Genomic DNA, 21,793 nt, shown 5'->3' with positions numbered 1-21,793 from the left:
GCTAAAAGCACAAACATACCAAACATACCAGACTCTGTCGCAGTTACTTTCACGCGGTGCACTTTTTTGTGCTTAATTGACACTAATGAAAATTGATCCAGCAAACATTCTCTTCAGCGTCTCCGCTGCATGTGGAATATTAGAGAAAGTGCTCTTTTCACTGGTGAAGAAGTCATATTTTTTTATTTCTCCAGATGTATTTCTTTATTATATTTCGATACCCACTGAAATTCCACGCCGCCGAGGAATGTGGGCGCAGACGACCACGCTCATACTTGTGTCAATCAACAATTATTGTGTTGACGCTGTCGATGTCTGCTGAGCAGCGCGGCGGCCCAACACAACTTGTGGTGGACAGGCCTTCAGACGGTGTGTGTGTGTGTGTTTCTGTTCATGTGAGGACAAGCTGTCATTCAAAGGTCCGATCAATCTCGACAATTCTTCAAAATGAGGTTTTTTTTTTCTGGTTATCATTTTTTCTAACAGCTCATCTAAAATTAGGGCCAAGATTAGGATTAGATTAGTGTTAATTGAAGTGTTCTGGTTAAAATCAGGGATTATAGACAGTGGAAAGTCTAAGGTAATACAGTCCTGCATGTGTGTGGGCTGTAGCCCCTCAGCAGAGTGGTGCGGGATAGACAGTGGTCGTAAAGGAGCTGAAAAGTGTTTCACACTTGTGCAATAAAAGGCTCGAGTTACCGTCCTGTCAGGGCCGGGAGGCGCAGCCAGCCGGGAGGTGCCGGTGGCCCAGCCAGCCAGGTTTCTGAGCCCAGACAAAAACACCTTTCTCTGGGCACAGGAGCTGGTGGCTTGGCCCCGGCTCAAAACATTCCCTGGTGGAGGTGGAGGTTCATTCACGTTCTGGCCGGAGACTGTTTTGTCTAAGATACGCAGAACACGTTTGTAGTCTTTGGGTAGTGTTCGTGGGCAGGTGACGTGCATGGACGCATGTTCTCCTGAAGTGAAAGTGAAACGAGATATGTGGGTTTGGAATTGGATTAGTCTTGCTAGACTGAAGTGGGCCTTGAAGTTTGTGCCAGTCAGGGTTTTTGTCAATGGCCGGCTTCTGTAAAATCCATATCACTTCATTATGATAATGGCTGGGACGCTTGAGGCTGTAAAAATTCCATCCAGTCCCTGAAGACCAGTTAAAAACAGGTATTCAACATTTCATTTTATTTAGAAAATATTACAAAATTATAAAAAAAATCAAACACACAGTTATATACTGTATACAGAATATACAATCTTCCATACTGTAATAAATAGCAATATACTCATAAAAGTTTTCACCAGAAACATTACACTGTCTGAACAATGCACATTGGGGACAGAAATCATATCCAAAGCTGCTCGGTCAGTAAAGTAAAGTTAACAGACAGAAGAGTCCACCTGCTGATCCAGAAACACATCAAGATGCTTCAGGCGGGTTACAGCCCGACGTCTGGGCCGCTGCTATCCCTCGCTCCATCGTCTGATGCTCCACATGACACATTTGGCACCTCGAGGACGTATAAAAACGGTAAAATGTGCTTTACAGTCTTGTAATTTTCATAGCCGAGTTCGACCGCGTGTTTCCCTTCCCTGCGAGAGACGGGAAAGAGAAAGAGGAGGGAGAACGGACAGACAGAGGCGAGCAGACGAAGGGAGTCCCCTGAGGAACATTTCTAAAGACAATTTATATATTTTGGAGAGATAAACCATCTGCCTGTTTGTTCTTCTCATAAATTTTCCAGTCAGTTTTACTGGCTTGTCTCAGCCACCGTCTCCCTGTTCGTGCTGTGTGTGTTCTTCGTAGCATGCTGCCTGTCCTCAGATTTGGACAAGTGCTTCAGACAGCTGTGTTCTTATCGGGTCTTCGAGGGCACCAGAGTCCCGAGTCACCTTTTGTCCTTGCCTCTAAATTTTTATAACCATGACAGGACGATACTGTTTCTTTACCTGTTGGCTACAGTGGCTGGTGGATTCCAAAAGTCGCTGTTGACCTTAAATATTCTACCAGCCAAAAATGAGTTTTGGAGTAGAAAGGATGTCCACATGATGGTTGGTTTCCTGCTGAAGTAAATTAACTTACCAGCCACGTACAAGTTTATCAGCATTTAGCTGACAGTTATTTGGTTATCTTCCCATTTCCCGCTCATAACCCACCACTCGCTATGCCTGTTCTTCAGGATGAAGTCCGACGACATTAGACAGATTGTCAGTTGTGTTTTTGGGGTCACTTCCAACCGTTCATCTCTTTAAGCTTGCTGATGCTGGTCCCTTTGATAGGTGTGGAGGGTGGGGTGGTGTTGTAGAGAGGGAGGGTGGGGGTGCTGCAGTCTGGCGTCCATGACTTCTTGATGGGGACTGTCCACACGGTGCGGGACGACTTCTTCTTAGGTTTGTCTGTCTTCTCTTTAGAAGTACCAGGGGACATAGTCTGGTGAGGGGATACATGGGAAATGTGATTAGGACAACGTGAAGGATATTTGAACTTGCCTGACAGTGAGCTGTGTTGGTTTTAGAGCTGCAACTATTAGTAGATTGACAGAGAATTAATCAGCAGCTACTTTGATAGTTGATTGTTTTTTTTAAGCAAAAATTCTTCAGTTGCAGCTTCTCCAAAGTGAAGTTCTGTTTTTTTTTTCTCTTTGTAAACTGAATATCTTTGGGTTTTGGACTGTTAGACAAATTAACTACTAGTTGAACTACTTTCTACCAAAGAAATACTCCCAATAATAACTTGGCACATCATCAAAATTGTCTATAGGTAGTATAAATGAATGGCTGGACGTGGCTACCTGAATACATTTTCAACATATTATGAAGACCAACATCCATGAATTAAATACATTTACAGTGCAGGCATTTACTCTCTGTTGTATTGACACATGTTGAGGTGTCTTTGAAGACACTGAACCCCAAAATTGCTCCTCAAGTGTGTCCAAGTGAAATGAGGGTAAACTAAATCGTTTTGGACAAATGAATGAATGTACTTTCAACAGGTGATGAGTTAAATAACCCTGCCCCTCACATACGGTATGACCTGTTTAGCTGCCACTTCTGTTTTTGTTTCCTTTTAGATTAAATGAAAGTAACATACACAGCAGCAGAGGGTGAAGCAGCTTAGTTTGGCGGCGTTTTGTCCCGTCCCTGCATAGCGATTCTTCTTGGGCAGCAGCAGGACGAAGGACACAGCCAGAGACAGATGGTAGAAGCTGTGGACGTAGGCGTAGTCCCACTCCTGCAGTGACGAGAATACAGAAAGCGGTGCGTCGAATTGTTAAAAGCACATCGATATTAAACAAAAAATAAAGTCACACATCAGCAACTTCAGACAAATAGAAAAAGCACGTTTAATAATCCTCGTGAGGAATATAGAAATTATTATCCATTGAAATAATGGCAAAACTGGCTGCCAAGCAATGACCTGAGCATTTTGTAATGTTTATAAGAGCTGATCGTGATGACAGTCACCTCAAAGTAGAAACGCAGCATCAGAGCAAGAGCGCCGAAGCAGCAGCCTGGGCCGACCTGCTGCGTATATACAGTCTTCTCCGGATACACCGCCTTCAACTGCCTCATCTTCTGCAGCTGAAACACCATGAAACAATGAGAGAGTGAGTCATGTATTCATGGGGCAAAAGGAAGAAAAAAGAAAGAGAAGGGAAGAGGAGAGGAGAAGAAGAAACATAAAGAGAAGAAAGGAGAATAAGGAAAGTGGGAGAGGAGAAAGACAAATGTTAAGAAAGAGAAGAGAACACAGTGAAAGTTGGGAAAAATAAGGATGTGAAGATGACGGACAGGTAGAAGAAAGTGCAAGAGAGTAAACAAGAGGAGTAAAAGTTGTTGAAAGTGGAGATCACAAAGGTGGAAAAGATTGTATAAGAAAACTATGAAAGAGAGGAACTCAATAAATAGAATATACATTTTTCTACTTGACTCAACATATACCCTAGCCATAGACAATAAGCTGTTATTACTACTTTGGCTGCAATTCTAAGGCAGCATTCACTCACCCATTTGATCATGATGATGAAGACAGCTGATCCGATTGGTCCAGAGTAGATCCCGTAGCCCCAGCGATCCTGGTAGATCCTCACAGCGATGGTTAACACTCCAAACATGGTTATACTGGCGCGCTGTGGTTCATCAAAGTCGCCCAGAGCTGGAAGAGAGAGACACAGACTGTATGTGAGACAGGGGTTCCAAAAGTGTTTCTGCTAGATTTTTAAAAAGAAACTCAAGACTGCAAACTCTTCAAATCAGAATTGTTATTCCTATATATTCTCTCCTCAGACTAATGTTCAAAATTAATAAATAATATAATCCTAATTTGGCTGGAGGCTCCCTGAAGAACCTTAAGGAACCCTGGAAGTCCCATGAAGTAAGTATGAGAAGCACTGATGTCATACTGTATGTAGTAGTCATCCTTATGGCTCAGTTGAGTAAGGAGTCAAATTTATCTCATTTTTTTCTATTTCTCTTCATTGTCAACTTTCCAGTAAACTAGAGATGTTCAAACTGTAAAATAAGGGGTTTCAATGAGCACTATCTGGTAGTCCAACCATTGGTCCCAAATGGTCCAAAAGAGTCATCAAATGTCACCAAAGCCTTTTCTTAGTTTGCATTATCAGTCACCTCCATGAAGCTCCATTTTTGTAATATCTAACAGTCAAAGCATGAATGCAGAACAAAAATAGGAACAAGGAAGTGTAAAATCAATCAATCAATCAATCAGAAGCCCCAACATTCAGTGCAAGAACAATACACTTTGTCCAACAGGTGGTTTGTGTGTTGTCGATTTTAAAAATCATTTCAATCTGTAAAAATCTTCTCTTTTCTTGCTTGTTGAGGTTAAATTTGGAACATTTTAAAAGCTTATTTGAGCTTAGATTTGATATTTAACCATCTATTTGTTTTCATAAACACACCCTCCACTAAAGATGATGGTCCAATCTACGCTGTCAGCTGTTGTAGCTGTTGCTTCAAAATAAAACCCTCTGCAACATGTGATTTAAATCCCTTGCTGCAGAACCTCAGGGGCCCAGATGAGAGAGGACTGTGTGTGTGTGTGTGTGTGTGTGTGTGTGTGTGTGTGTGTGTGTGTGAGATCATATGTGAGGATAAGAGCGAGCATTTCTGACCACATGTGAGCAGAACACAACATATGTTATCAACAACTGCTCTGCTGTGTTGCCCGCAGAGCAGATCAGTTTTAATAGAACGCCTATGTGAAAGCCTCATGGGAATTGTTGTTGTTCAATGCTAACAAGATAATCACTATGTTGTTGTTAAAATGTTGTTCATATTAGATTTGTTTATTAGTCTTTTATCTTTAGAAAGATCAATTAAAGAAATTATTTGCCAGTGGAAGATCTGGTAGAGTCTTGCACAAGGTCAAGACGACTGATTATGGACACGGAGCCATCAAGCCTTTGATTTACAGACGAACCTCACAATCACTGCTTTCACCAAAACACTTGCTGTTATTATATGTAGAGTGTGGCAGATTGTATCCCAGGACTTACCGATAAGAGTGACCCACATGGAGAGGGCAGTTCCATAAACACTGAAATACTCCAGAATGTCGTATCTCATGAAACACAGGATGGAAAAGACTGGTCCATCGCATGCATGATACATCTACAAAAAGACACAGAGTCACGTCAAACAGACAGTCACAGCATCCAGGAAGACCACAGGTTCCAAAGTATTTTCACCTGATTGTATTGAAGTACTAAAGTTACTAAAGTTTGTTACTAAATTCAAGATCTTTACATACAGAACACGTCAGTTTTATCAGCATAGTAAGTCTTTGGAATATCAGGTCAGTTTATCATTAAAATAAATATATATACCCCATCTAACTTGTGAATTGTGTATGGCTTCCATAGCCAGTTCTATCCAGTTCCAAGTTTGTAAAATGCCTGGATTTGTTAAGCAGACCCTTTATTTCCTCTCTGTTTTTTATCTGCAAAGAGCTATACATAAATCACACAGGTAGTCAGAGAGATAGCAAATGAGTAATCTGGAAAACTTTGAGGTTTTGGTCCTTGAATGCCAATCTTTGAGTTTTTGCTTTTGGATATCAAACAATTTATGAGCCCAGTTATTAAAGTGTTGAAAGCCATACCTAAAACCTATTAAATAAGGGATCCAGTTGGATTAGGAATTGATGGTAGATTCAGATTTGGTCAAATTCTAGCGAACCCAACACAACATACTTGCTTTACAACTTTCTTGACACTAATATTCATCACATGCTGCTAAGTTTAAAAAGAAAACCTGAAAACAAAGCACTTTAGATTAACAGATCATATAAAATCTCCCAAAACGGTAACAGAAATATTTCTGCTGTCAACTAACCAATCAACACAACCACGTGTAACACATTTCACTAGTGGATGTTTCAGTCTGTCTCATGAATACAGAACCAGACAGTAAAATTCTTTACAGTAGCTATAAGCATTAGTGCAGTGTTGTGTGTGTGTGACTCTCACCGCAGTGAAGAACATGGTGAAGAAGTAGACCATGGACTCCATGTGGAAGCCCCTCTTGGCAGCCACACTGGCTGCAGGCAGGAACACCAGGCTGCTGACTGTAGGCAGCAGCATCTTGGCAATAAATGCACCCATGATGGATGGACAGCAAATCAAACACTTAGAAACCGAGACTTGTAGATGAAGATATCCTGTGGGCTTCAGAAGTTCCTCAGTCTTTGTCTGCTGCAATGATCTAATCAATGGTTGAAGATCCACATATGCTGTGTACACACATTCAGCTCAAACCAAAGTGTTAACTAAATTAAAAATGAGTTATCTGCTCAGATAAGGAGATGTCTTCAGGTCCCTTAGTCCTTGATATGTGTGACTAGTGAGTCTTGTAGTGGGTGGATGAGGTAGAGAACTCATGTACACACTCCCACGCAGCATAAACACACACCCAGCTGTCCAGTTTGGCCCTTTAAAGTTTAAACGTCCCCCAGGCTGGCAGGTCCACACAGGCCTGTATGTGCAGTGTCATCGATGGGCAGCTGTCTGCATACCAGTGCAACATGGGAGGGGTGTGGGGCAGGGCAAGGGCTAGGCAGGCCATGACTATGAAGCATGGATTGAACATATCTGCTAAATTATTTCGAGGGATTGTTTTGTGGCAATAAACAGGGAGTTCAAAGACTGTGACTTTGTGGATCGACACTTTCGGCTAGTAAAAAGCAGAGTTCAAGCTCATGTTGCTCTGTTGGCAAACATCTGTCCCAAAGTTTTCTTGAGACCAACTAGACCAACTGCTTCTCATACCACAACACCAAAATATGCTGCTTGCCAGTCAGTGCCGTCCAAGTTGACCTATAAGGCCGTTCCAAGACCAACATGTCTGTGGTTAAGGTTTGGTTAGCTATTTTTAATGCTTATTTTTAAGAAGCATTTTATGGGTTTTTATTGGATTGTGACAGTTGAGAGATGACAGGAAACAAAGGGAGAGAGACACAGGAAATGACATGCAGTGGACATTGTGATTATGTAGCATGCATCTCAACCATACATAAAGATGGACGTAGCGAGGTTTGGCGTCATCCATTGATTTACATTGGAGCCGGTTTGAAGCCCAGAGTTGCAGCTTTTCTGTTTGGATCCAGGACCTTCCAAATAAGGAGTGTGAGTTGTTGCCTTTCACACCCTGGAAACACGCCCCGCTACCTTGGAAACACTGAGCGGTACACACCAGGGCTAATGTTAGCTACTTTAGCTAAATCGTGCTAACAGGGCAGATATTGTTATTAAGTAACAAACTTCAGTCAGATGGCAGACATCAAAGCTACTACAAGTCTTCAAATCTTATTAACAGAGCAATAATTTCCAAAATGACCAACAGCACACTTATTAGAGGGCCTGGATTTAGAGATTGAGACCATAATGACTCAATATAAAAAATGATTGACTTAGTATTTCTAGAGAGAAGTTGAGGGTTTTTGAGTGCCATCGGTGGCACATTAAAGTATTTCCACATTGGCTTCAGCCTCAGATCGTGGTAGTTGCTGCTTGTTCTTAACCAGTAGGCTACCAGGGTGAGTCAAATTTGGTTAAGTTTAGTTTAGTGTATATTTAGGCTAAACCTACTTGGATGAAGTTGACTTTTGGTTGGACACAAGACACCAAATGTCAACGTTGCAGTCTTTATATGCCCAACGGTCCTTTATGTAGCATGACACAAAGTATTGCTGTAGAGGTTCAGACACCAAAGACTGTGGTCTGTTTCATCTTAGACCATTAATTAATGTTGCCTTTTTTCAACCATGATTACAATCTTTATTAACCTTAATCTACATGATACTATACAGAAGCTGCTGTGACATATTGTAGGAACTGTTCATTTAAATCATTGAGAATAAACATTCAAAAACATCATCATTGATTTTAGTGAATCGTCCAATATTAATGTTCTGTTTTTTGGGTTTGTGGATTGCTGCTTCCATCTCCGAGGATGCTGCAGTTGACCTCATCGGTGAGGTCTCTAGTCAGGTTTATACACTGACTATTCCAAATGGCAACAAGATGTAAAGTTTTAATTTCATTCTCCAGAAAAGCTATGAGGTGACTGTCAGTAAACTGCCACAGACCTGGCCAGACTGTGATGCTTTATATCAAATGGACGAGAAAGGGAAAAAATGTACAGTTGGTGAGTCCAGCTTTCTCCAGACGGTGTGTTTGCTCACCGCTGTTTGGAGACCGTTTGTAGTTTTTATTTGTCACTTCCTGTGGGGAGTAGATTTTATGGCAGGCTCTTCTCTGTGGCTGCTCTTCTTGTGATTTCAGACGAGGGTATTTCTTCATTTCTTCAGATATTGCATCTGTATCAGTTGGCACTCCTGTATCATCCAGTCTAACAAATACAACCATATGCTGCTCAATTAGGTTAAAACAAACACTAAGGATTTTTTGCAAATTATAATTTAACCAAGACGCTCCAAGTTAACAGATGGAATCTTGTAGAAGACATTAAAACAGCTGTCATGGGTTTCTGTTTGTTGTGGCTGTGTGACGTGGCGCAGAGCCCACCCTGTTGAGTTAAAGACATTCACCAAGCACTGGGTAGGGTGGTAAATACTTTTGGTGTGGAAAAACGCCCCTTTCTGCAGCTCTGGCTGTGAAAGAGCAGTAACAACATACCGGAGAAATATTGTTTTTCTGGATATTTCAGTTCCAGTATCTCATAATGAATCGGAAAACAAAATTAAGTTCAGTTTGTCCTCATTCACAGCTGACTGTGCTTTCCTGGCATTTGATCTTATTGGGTATTGGCCTAATTAAGGACATTCCCATTCATTCATAGTATCATAAATGTAATTCTGGCTCCAAGTACTGTGTCAGTCAAACATCTTGGCACTCACATTGGCAATATACTCAAAAGGGACATTAACACGAGGCACATCACCAAAAAAGCCAAGCAAAGATTCTTTTTTTCTTTCCTATACTAGCTCAAGAAATTTAGAGTTAGAATTGAAAGTATTCTCACATCATCCAGAACTGTCTAGTACAATAGCTCAGATAGCCAGAGAATAATATGACTCTACCAAAAAAATGAAACGTAAAAAGGTTGAGGAAAATTCTCCGAGCATCACTTCTTCCAGGAGAGACTTTTTTAATGTCATTCTTCAATGGTGTAAGCTGCATTTATTCTGTTCACCTCAGTGGTGTTGCAACTGAGGCGTCTCAAAACCTGGACAAATAAAACTCAAACTGTATTTATGGCTTGATAATAGAGGTCTTGATGACCCCAAAAGTTTCTGAGCTGTGAAGAGCTGAAGATCCGAAACAGACCCTTGGAAAACGTATCTGAGCCTGACATGCATGATTTCATTTTCAGTAAAAACATCTAAGAACCCCTTCAACAACGAAACAATGAACAGTCAGACATGGTGCGGATAGCAACTCGGGAGTATGATGATCCACCAATTAACAAACATCTGCTCTGGAAAACAGCAACAATACATACATTTCATTTTTGCTGCACTTAACAGTTCAAACTGTGCCTCAAAAAAGATGTTTTTCTCATGATGGTGATGCTGCACCAAGAGATCAAAGCTGATAGAAAGCCTGTTCTGTTGGGTATTACACATATTGACACACAGACCTGAGACCAGTTGCAGATCTGATTGGACTGGATATAATTTGGATCCATGTCTCCCATAAAGATCTCTTCTATACACCAACAGTAAGTATGTTTTTGTATATTTTGGGAGATCCAGCCCTGTAAATCTTAACTGAGTTAGAGCAGTATGTGAGTTGATGCCATATAAGGCTAATTTCTGCTTGTCTCCTCTTAGTGAAGCCATATTTGACTCTACACTGCACTGCTGTTCCCAGAGAGGCTTTCTGTATGGATTGGTCCCATGTTGGTAGTGAGGCAGGCAGCAGTTGCCCGCCCCTCAGCTGTTACACCTGCTCTTGCGCTTGAGGCAGCAACACAAAGGGTGCAGTAATGTTGAAGGATTTTTACCCCACGCCTCAGATTCTCGAAGTGTTTCAGAAACCCGAGCTGAAGCTGGAAAAAAAAAAAAAAAGAGGACCGGATGGTTGTGGAAACGCTGCTGTGGCCTAACCACGCCCTCTGCCGGGAACTTTCTCTGCAAATGTAACCCTCCTGTTGCGTTCCCAACGTGCCTTTGTGTTCCCAAATGATTCCCAGTCTGATGTAACTGTTATATAACATAATTTGATGTATTGCACCATCTCACACAAAAGCAGGTCAATGGGCTTTACATAAAAACAAAATAAAACAGTAACAAGTGTGCTCATGAACAAAAACATACATTTACATACAGTATACACACATACAAACATACATACTGTACTGTATAAAGAAACATAAGTATAATAACAAGTATAAAACCAAATATCTTACTGTGTCTCATTTAGGACAAAAATTGCAGCCAAAATAGGACAACAAGCCACAATATCTGCAACTCTGCTGAGGGACAGATGATCAGCCCTAACAGAAAAGAAAAGGCTTCTAAATCCATGTTTGAAAGGTGTCACTTAGCCAAAACTGTGAAAATTCAGACCTTCTTTAAACTATTCTAAGTACTGTATACTGACCAGTGAATCATATATCATGATGATCTGTTGTATCTGATGTTAATGTGTAAGAAGAATTTAAAATAAGTGGCTCTATCTGCAATGGTGTCCCTGTTTTTTCGCTGCAGTATCCAGCAGAGAGGAATGCGCATGTGTCCAACACACCTGTGGGTGAAAAGTACTTTGCTACGGTGAGGTAAACTGATGCAGAAGAGACATTCTTCATTACTACCACTGTCATTGGACTGAAATGAGTCAGCTGACCTTAAACGACCCCGCCCCAAGACATTCTTCACCCTTTAAGACCCGGTGGTCAGAAGGTCAAAAGGTCCAGGTCTGGATGTACTTGGGAATGTCAGTATGGTGCCATGTGAAAGTGGGAGAAAGCTGGTTGTCAGAAGAGAATTTTCCTTTTGAACTTTTACAATTTGGAACAGTTTTTTAAGGCAATGAGCCAGTTTAGATTAAAATAAAGAGAGCAGGCAGAGAAATATAAACTGTACCACAACATTTAGTGCTGTAAAATCTTAGATAAAAGAGAACTTTTCATCAGGTTTTAATGGTTTTCAAAGCAAAATCATAGAATAATGTTAACCCAGTGACAGTTTCTTGATGCTGGTGAAATTATTTGAATATAAATCTTGAAAGAAATTGTCTGATGGAAAACAAAATTCTAAATTGACACGTGTCAAACGATGCTTCAAACCAAAGAAGTCACATGGTACGAGACAGGAAATATATCTAACAGTACAAAAGAGTTCCTACTGACGACCATCCTGACATCAGTAGTCATCTGGGTAAAAGACTGAACCAGCAGCATCTTAGTCAGTCAGGATCATTGAGGCAACATGGATATTTTAATATAAAAAAAGCGTGTCTGGTGCAGCTTTTACATTCACTTCTGGACTAAATGTCTTCTGGATTTTTGACGCAGTGAAATGTGAGGACCCTCAGTTCCTCTTGTCCAGGAGAGTTTGTGGCCCGTGGTGACTTTCACCTCAGGACCCCTCAGTCTAAACACGGCGGGTTAGTGTGGGAATGTAGAGCAGACTTCCTGGACGCATCTGAAAAAACACCGGGCTTCCTTTTGATTCAGTAATAAATAGCCGTGACCTCTGACCCCGGGCCTTCTTTCACAAATAATTGGAGGGCAGAGCTTATGTTTCAGCCAGCCAGTCACTCAGGACAAATGGGAGCTAGTAGAGTTCTTCACCTCAGTACTGGTGTTATTCTACTTTGTGTACAAATGGTCACCGTGACCGTAATATTTTCATTGTTGCTTTTAGTTCATCAGATATTTGATTCTTTGTCATTCTTTGTTTTGATTTAAATTCCACTAAAAAACCCCTGTTTGCCCTTTTAATTATATAAAACAGCTTAATAAGCAGGAAATTATATTTTTCCTACAGTTTCCCTTCCCATTCTTCTTTTTCATCAAACTTTAATTAAGAGCTCAGCCTCGTTTTTCTCTGGATGCCGTCTTTTGGAGGACAGTCGGTTTCTTTCTCTCAGACCAAAAAACATTTGCATATGAGTCAGATAATGTTTAAAATATAGTTTTCTTCCACCATTCAAAAAATGACAGCTGCACTATCTTACAAAATGATTCACAGCACAAAATTAAGCCAAATCATGACACTTTGTATTAGATAGAGGGCCATTTAAGGTGTCATATGACAAAGTTATTGCACTTTCACTGACAGCTAAACTCCAGCTAATGAGTTTTTCCTAGAGGGTATAAACACTGTAGTATGTTGGAAGAGAACTTGATCTACTACCTTTGGATTTTTTGTCAGCGCAGGGCAAAGTAAAACTAACAAAAGTTTAAAGAGGAGAAAAATGTAATCAATTATTTTATGCTAAACTGTGTGAGATCATGTTTCACAGTGGCAGTAGTGGTGATTGCAACATTTTGATCACATCCAGAAATGATTAAATCTGGACACAGTACAGAGAATCCGCCACTGTAAACTGAGCAAATGAGGAGCTTCCCCCCGTTGGTTTTACCTGGAAAATTTTTCTGAGCTCCGCAGGAACTGATGCGTTTCATCTTTTCATCAGCCAGAGTGTACAGTGACTGTGGTTTTTAGTACACAATGTCAACTCAGTGCTGACACTATTATATATATATATATATATATATATATAAAGCACCAAAGCAGTGATCAGTTATTATGATAAACATCACCAAACTGAAGAAGAACACAAGATCTCTCTGCAGATTATCATAACTTCTATAGATCGTTCCAATAGTTAAATGATGCTTTTAATAAAAAAAATTGAAATATGGATGTTTTTCTGTTTTGTTTTCTTTGGTAAGTGGTGCAAGAGTGTTGATGCACTTGACGCACATGCCAGATGTCATACAGACAGAAGCAGTATGTTCACATACATTTAACCAGGTTACAGTCAGCTTTCTCCAGTATGCTGATTTCCTAAATGTCATGAAAATGAGAAATCCAGTTTCTAGTCGGGGGAGGGGAATCAGTGAAACTTGATTTCACCAGCTAGATTTCTCCTGGAGAACGTCGATTTCTTGCCCATGTATACATGTAACCAGGTGTGACAGACTCTCCCTGCAGGAGGCTGGTGGGTCGAGTCGGGTCATCAGGGAGATTCAGCTCAGCTGGACTGACGAGCTTCTATATAAGCTGGTGGCAGTCAGTCACTCGCCCTCTCTCCTCTGGCTTCCGCCATGTTTGGTTTTGGCTGTGTTTAGTTTCATTTATCTCTTAGTTATGTACAATACATCTATTTTTTGTCTGGCCTTGATCTGGGTTGTCACACAGGTTTCTAATCAGCATTTTACAAGCCCATGTGTGTATAACAAAGACTTTCAGACAGCAGAGCAGCAGGATGAAAGGAGACATAATTAACATGTGATGTGTTCTCACACTTAAGATAATTCCATCAAAAGTTGAATCACAACTAAAAGTAGCCTCAAGAGGTTCTTCTCTGTCTGCCCGTCCTTTCACTGCACTGTCAGTGCGCACACACACACAAAAAAGAAAAACAAAATAAAAATCAGTAAGTAAATCAGTCAGAGATACCTCTGAAATAAGATCAGGCGAGGAGACAAATCTGATTATTGACTTGCCTGCTGCATTTATACATGGATTTACAGTAAGTTACTAAAGTGCATGCAAACGTGTTCTCCGATTACCTGCGTAACCTGATTTCTCTGAGTAACCTGGTTTCTTGAGTGCATGTAGCAAATGCGATAAAATTGCTGCTTTTCACACTGAGAAAAATAGGACAACACGGTGCATCCTAACCAGCTGGTGTCAGAGAGCCACCAGTGTGTGTGTTCACGCAGGAAATAATAAGTGCAGATGTCATTCATCACTAGTGTTTGTTGCCTTTTTTTTTTAGAGAGAAACAGACAGAAAACTCTATTATATATAAATATCTATATTTCTGGAAGTCTTTTCAGGAAGAAGGGTGTTTTGTTTCACACATTCCGAGGTGAAGCCAGAACGGGCAACTTTTTTTCTTTTCTTTTCTCTTTTTTTTTCTCTATTTGCAGTTGTGTTTATAACTTTTTAATTGCCCTTTCGTGCGCCAACCCTAATGACTCCAGACTTTGTTTGGCATCTTGCAAATGGGCGCACACACACAAACACAAACACACCCATGGGAGTGTTGTAAGCCCTTGTGCAACACATTTTCTTGTACTTTTTTTTTTTTTTTTGGTTTGTTGGAGGGTTGGGGGCTTTTATTGGTGATGGGCGGAGCTTATTCTTCTGGGTCTGACAGCCACCCAGAATTTTGTGTATCAGCTTATAAATCTGGCGACGGAGCAAAGCGGCAGCTAATGTAGCCAGCAGACACACTGGCAGCAGAGAGGGATAGAAAGGGTGCAAGAGGTTGAGAGGTACAGAGAGAGGAGGGAGAGAGAGGTAAGAAAGAAAGAGGCAGATCAGGGGGAAGTAAGAGGAATACATGAAGTGATGGAGCGTGAGACAAAGAGGAAGAGAGAAGTAGAGGGACATGGACATGAAACTGGGAGAAAAAGAACATCAGGACAATGGTTCTCAAACTTTTTCACATCAAGAACAGAAATTAGACCACGGAACCCCATCTGATAAGATTTTTGCTTTAAGATGTTTTATTACAGAAAGTGTATGAAACCCATGACCAAAATAGTCATACATTCTGTCATTGTGTTTCTCATGGATGGAATTACAGTGAAAATGAATTATTAGGGGAAAACTTTTTTTGTCACAAACTTAATGGACCCATCCATCCACGTTGACCTCCTCTACAAGAGGTTTTGTGGCTCTGTAACATCGTCAGGCTACCATCACCTTTGTTTTGTTTGTCATTTTAGGCATTTAAACTATTGACCATTGCTGTCACTGTTCTTGTGATGAACAGTGTCATTGCAGAAGACATGCACTCATTTTACGTAATGCAAAAGACAGCATTTGATCATGAGTTCAGTATGATCATTGACATGCTGAGTTGTCTTATCTAACAGTTTGTTTGGCTGTGCTGTAAACATATATAACAGTTGCTCTTCTACTGTAGTATTTCTGACAGAGTAGCAGCTAAAAGCCATAGTCTGTATATATAGATGGACGTAACCAGGTGTGACGTCATTAAACTGTTACGGGATAAAAGCCAATAAGTACTCTATCAAACTACCTGTTCAACAAGCATAAACATGTAGAAAAGCGATATTTACGACTGCTTTGTCCCATCCACTACCGGTATGTTTTACATAACCACAGTGTGCTGGTTAAGCTAATAACATGAAAGCTGTCTGTATGTAGTCCAGCTGTTTATCTGAGTTTAAGTGTTTATCTGCCTTAAAGTCTGGCAAATTCTTGTAAACTTAGCCGCTGGCTGAGACAAAGCAGCCCGTCCTCTCTACCAGAGGTACCTGAATCACATCAGCTGCAGAGGGAGGAGGACAGAGAGCTGCTGTGCACAAGTGGTGGAAGATGAGTTCAAATTGTATGTCGCGTGGATTGTGTTTCATAGATGATCTGGCAACTTGAGTAACATCAGACAAACATACAAAACTTATGGATCCGTGTGTATGACGATTATTCATAATGAAGGCTGAGGACCATGCAAATTACAGGAGTTTCCTGGGAAAAACAACAAAACGGTAGCACAGCGAGAGAGGGTGTGAAAATACAGGTGAAACCCAAGAAAAACGGGAGTGTTGGCAGGTCTGATATTTCTAGTGAGAAGTTGAGGCTTTTTGAAAAGGAGTCAGTTGGAGCATCTAGCAGCCATTGTTGGCGCTATGGATGTGCAGAGAGCCCAGTATTTCTGTTTGTATCTGTATTTGTTGAGGCAGCAAAATTATTTGTATTTGTATTCGAATAAAAGTGGAAAGAGGCTTAAAAATCCTGTTTTTGTTTTTATTATGCTTTTAATTTTAGAAAATTAAAGTGTTACAATAAGTGTTCATGAATAAACTACCTTATGAAGGAGGTCCCCACACCAGGTCTCGAACTGAAATCTCCCAGATCATAGATGACTGCACTGACTACTGAGCTAAAACTTTACTCATCACCTCATTGCAGACAGACCTCTACCTATTTATACACCCATAACACAGAGACACAGCGTGTAATGTGTAGAGAAGAACTTCAAAGGTGATTCTTGCTTTGCACATTTATTGCCTATTTTTTACAACCTAACTTTGTGGAAAGGAGAAAGGGAACAACAGGTTATGGAGAGTCTCTTGGGAGCACTTCGCTTGTGTCAGTAGCTCAGCTTTATCTCTGGGGAACACCCCCAACTCTGGGACTGATGTCCAAATTAGGAAATGTGCGTCATGTAGCAGGTGGATGTGACTCCCCTCGTTGAGACCTGCTGATAGACGTCACAGCGGAGCAGAGGAGAGACACTGAGATAGTGATGTAACGACCTGTGTGCTGGTATTTGACTTTTTTTTTCTCCCCAAAAACAAATAATTTTAAAAATATTTGTATAAAACAAATATTTGTAAAAAAAAACAACAACAAAAAAACCCCACTATTTGTGCTTTGCCGAATAATGTATTTGTATTTGGGCACAACGCTATTCTGCATTGACTTTAGAGGCAAGTGGTAGTTGCTGCTTCCTCAGAATGTGCTTGCTGCCCCCAGTGGACGCTGCATGAACCCACAAGCTGTTACCACCAGTAACCACAAATATCCCGACTTAAGTGATAAGGCTGGTGATACTTTTCTTTTTCTTACTTGATCTACTAACAAGTATTGTGTGTTTATCCATCTTATTCCTCTGTGTTGTAGACCTCTGTTGTTGTCCACAAACTGTTAAAATCACGTCAATGAGCCACACCGCTGCACTAGGTGACATGTTCCTTCATCACCATGAACACACACACACACACTAATTTATTTCGACTCAATTCACACACACCAGCCTGCTGCCAGAAATACTCATGAGAGCACCAAATGTAGATTCATCCACCGCTGAAAACAGTCCTCAGCAAACGCAATATTTATTCCGATTCAAGTAATATTTGCTGAAAAACTACAATGACCAGCTGTTTTTGGAGAATTACTCAGCCATTTTTAATAGTGAAACTACATATTTGTGAGACAGTTCAGCAGAAACCAGCGGGCTTGGGGCCCCAGACACAGACAGGGTAGGGAGGTCAGAAAGTATTAAGAGACGGACAAACACATTGTTGGTTTTCATTTTCTTATGGGATCTGATGACAATAAAAAACATATAATAATGTCAGTTTTATCCTTTAAGAATTATAACTTAAACATCATACATTTAAAGTTGTGTGAACAATTCATTCAAGCTGCTGAATCCCTGTGACGTGAACAGAATTAAACGATCAAGATCAAGACAGAGGAGAGAGACAGACATGAAGGAGTAACGGAGAGAACAAGTGCAAAGATTGAGGGGATTAGAGAAAGAAAGGAAGAGCTGAGGCAATGGAGAGAAAAGGAGACAGCTGTAGAAACAGAGAAGCGAAGAAAAGAGCGTGAGCGAAAGAAGAGAGAAAGAAACATACAGAGAGCAAGAGAGGGAGGGGTGAGAAATAACAGCAGAAGAAGATAGGGAAAAACATGAGAGAGAGAGAAGAGGAGAAATAGTAATAAAGCAGGAGGGAATGAGACAGACAGATGAGGAAAAAGAGGGGAAGACGACATGGTGGGCAGACATGGTGGTCCTCAGACGTCTGCTCGTCCTCCTCTCATCATTCACTCTTCTCTCCTTGTCTCTCATTCCTCCGTCTGAATTGCCGTCCTCCCATCTGTTTTTGGCTTTCTCTTGGTTTCTCAGTGTGTTTCGGAAAAGGAGGAATCTCGGTTCACCATCACTTAAAGGAATAGTTTGCATGAAAAGGAAAAGTAGAAGCTGATTGATAAGATTATCTGCTGCAACTCATATTGGTCATAAAACTGCTGGAGTTTTTAGAGAAATTTGTTCTTCACAGTCCGTTGTGACAGATTGAGTTGAAACATTTGTATTTATCTGTTGTTTCATCATGATTATAGTTATATTGAAGTTCATTTTTATTTAATTATAGACAATTTAATTTCACTTGACTTCATCTACATTTTAGCTGCCTCAAATTTCTGCTTTGCCATTAGTCTGAATGGACCCTAAATCTATTCATCACTATTTTTTAAATTAACAATGAATCAAATGTTCTTTGAGTATGTTGGAGTCAGTTGTAGTGTTGAACCCAGAGAAAGTGACGTTTTCTGTTAAGAAACTCTCACACACTACCTACTCAGCACCAAATAGCAGACAAAGTTAGACACTAGCTGGTGAAGAAAGTTGAACTTCTAGCAGCTAAAGAACCAGATATTTTTCTCAGGAGTTAGTGGAGACTAAACCAGAGCTAAAAGGAAAGTGAATATTGGACTAACTAATAACACATTAGCCATAACAACTTTATTAGGGGATTATATTTCAGAGGTATGTGTCTTTCAGCATGTTATGGAGTTTATTATTTTTCTTTCAAAAAAAGTAAATGATGCTCTACACAGAATGGTGCAATGCAGAATGGGAAAATCGGCAATATGTTGTTTGTTCAATGCAGCTCAGCTGTGATGAACATTGAAGCCTCTAGGTGCCACTAATGCAGCTTTAGACTTTAAATGGGATATAGTTATAAAAGATGTAAACAATAAACTTGCTCTAAGCAGTCAAAATAATTGATAATTTAAGTGTTGGAGAAAGTACATTTACCATGTTCTATTCGGTCAAAAGTTACATATTTTGTGTTGAGTTATATCATTTTCCAAATGACTACCACTCCTACTCCTACTTTTTCTTGTGATTCCATTTGCCACCTGTTGCCATCATCTGTTGAAGGCAAAAAACACAATTATCCAACTCAAAATTCCTCCAGTATCCGTTCAGTTTCACAACTTGATGATAAACTGGGTAAAATACAGGGTAGCACCAGTTTACAGCTGATTAGGGCTGCAACTAAACAATTATTGTTATTATCAATTAATCTGTTGGTTATTTTCTCAAATAATCGTGTTGTCTATAAAATGTCAGAAAATAAAGATAGCTGCTTGAGCTGGTCTTTGAAGTGCTTTCTGGGGGCTCCTTGCACTTTCCTTCACGGAGTTCGCCAAAGAAGACGGCCTTTGGCAGTCACAAGCTCTCCGTCCTAGTGACATGCCCCGTCCATCACAGCTGGTGTTTCAGTACCATGGCTGCGATGCTCAGTAGATGTGCCTTCTCCAGCACTTCCTCAATGGAGATGTACTCCTGCCATTTGTGTTGAGGATGGTTTAAAGGTTTCGTTGGTGAAAGTGCTCTAGCAGATGCACCTGTTTCCTGTACACGACTCATGTTTCTGCTCAATATAGGAGAGTGGGGACTACAACCGCTCTGTATACCTTTTGCTTCATGGAGGGGCACAGATAGTGGTCTTTTGGTAGTTGTCTAGGTCTTTGCTGGTTGTGGCATCGTTGGACATGATACTGCCCAGGTATGTGAAGTGCTCCAGTGTGTTGAACTTGGTGCCGTCAATGGGGATGTGTAGTGGACTATAGGGTTCACCAGGTGGAGGTTGGTACATCACTTCTGTCTTCTTCGGGCTGATTGTGAGGCCAAAGGCCTTTGCCGCCTTTGCAAAGCCGTGGACTATGCTTTGTAATGCTTCCTTTGTATGAACGATCAAGGCACAGTCATCCATGAACAGGAGCACCAGGACCAGTTGCTCCAGGGTCTTCGTCTTGACAAACAGATGCTGTAGGTTGAAGATGCTGCTGTCGGTTCGGAAGTGGCTGTAGGTGCCATCTGCTGTGTTGTCCTTGGCTATGTTTTCCTTGGCTTCGTGGAGCATCATACTGAAGAAGATGGAGAACAGTGTTGGGGCAAGTACACATCTCTGCTTGACGCCATTGGAGATGGGAAAGCTGTCTGACAGGGAGCCGGCTAGCTTGACCTGCTCTAACTGATCCTCATGGAGCTAGCGGAGGATGGTGAGGCTGAGATTTGCTAGAATTTTCCACAGACCCTCACGGCTCACTGTTTTGACTTTGACTTTGGTCAGGTCTATGAGGGCGGTGTAGAGACCCATGTTTTGCTCTTTGCACCTCTCCTGTAACTGCCTCAGCACAAAGATCATATCTGTGGTGCCCCTTTTTACACGGCAGCTGCACTGATTTTCTGGTGTGTTCTATGCAAGCGTAGCGTGAGCCTGTTCAGGAGGACTCGGGCTAGGATCTTGCCAGCGATGGAGAGTAGTGTGATGTAGAGGACTGCATTGGGAATGGGACACTGTGGGTCCGGCAAGAATGGAAATCTCACAGGAGCAGGCAGTTTTAACTTTGCTGTGGGTGGGAATCAGCGGTCAAAAAATAAACTGCCAGTCCTGGGATTCAGCTTGCGCTGCAAGCCGACTCTCACAGAGCCAGGCAGAGTAATTATGCACTAGTACATAATATTGCTACGTTATTACCGACAGATATGCATCTCTTTATTAATACTATATAGAAAAATAACATGTTTTCCCTGCGGGACGGGAGAAGACACAAAATCAATGAACGCTATTAAGTGGGTGTGAATGGTGTTTGTGGGTGCAGGCGGGAGTGGACACACACATTGCGGGACTGGGCAGTAATGGTCAGAAATCCAGCAGGAATGGGTGGGAGTGGGATTAAGAAAACAGTCCGGTGCAGGGCTCTGGTGTGATGCCCCTGTAATTGGAACAGTCTGATTTCCCGCTCTTGTTCTTGTACAGGGGGCTGACGTTTGCATCTCTGAGGTCTTGCGGGATGATCCGACACTCCCAGCAAGAAGTGAACAGGCTCTCTAGTCTGTCTCCCACTGGGTCGCCACCTTGCTGGACGACTTCTGCTGGGATTCCACCACTGCCAGGTGACTTCCCGGGTCTCAGCTGGGTAATAGCCTTCTCAATCTCAAGGAAGTCTGGTGGGTGGTCAAGGTTCAGCTTTACTTCCACCTAGGGGATCAGGTCCAGCGAGGACTCTTGCATGGAATGCTTGTTGCCGAAGAGGCTCTCAAAGTGCTCCGACCAGCACTGCATGATTGCATCCTTGTCCATCAGAAGGGTTGACCCATCAACAGAGTGTAGTGGAGCTTGGGTTTGGTCCTGAGTGCCTCATAGAGGGAGCCGATGTCCCCTGCATCAGTAAGACGTTGAATATGTTCTGTGAGGGCAATCCAACAATCATTCTTAAGGGTGCGCAGTTTGGATTGGAAGGTACTGCAGGCTTCTTGATAGATGTTTCAGTTTACTAGTTTTTTTTGTCATACTG

At 41.3% G+C, this 21,793-nt stretch overlaps 1 protein-coding gene across 1 annotated transcript; it reads right to left on the bottom strand.

Annotated features, from left to right (window-relative positions):
• Positions 1-815: 815 nt before the first annotated feature.
• Positions 816-7,578, bottom strand: mymk (myomaker, myoblast fusion factor). Its single transcript, XM_044333461.1, has 6 exons — positions 6,486-7,578; positions 5,514-5,628; positions 4,002-4,150; positions 3,460-3,576; positions 3,086-3,226; positions 816-2,422 (listed from the first exon to the last, which is right to left on the bottom strand). Exons 1-6 carry the CDS (start codon positions 6,618-6,620, stop codon positions 2,219-2,221), a joined length of 861 nt encoding a protein of 286 aa, XP_044189396.1. The 5' UTR covers positions 6,621-7,578; the 3' UTR covers positions 816-2,218.
• Positions 7,579-21,793: the final 14,215 nt, after the last annotated feature.

The sequence above is a fragment of the Thunnus albacares genome, chromosome 2 (genome assembly GCF_914725855.1).
Source record: "Thunnus albacares chromosome 2, fThuAlb1.1, whole genome shotgun sequence".
In the NCBI taxonomy this organism is placed as follows: Eukaryota; Metazoa; Chordata; class Actinopteri; order Scombriformes; family Scombridae; genus Thunnus; species Thunnus albacares.
The sequence above is the reverse complement of the archived record's forward strand: the minus strand, read 5'-3'. Positions and strand labels throughout refer to the sequence as shown.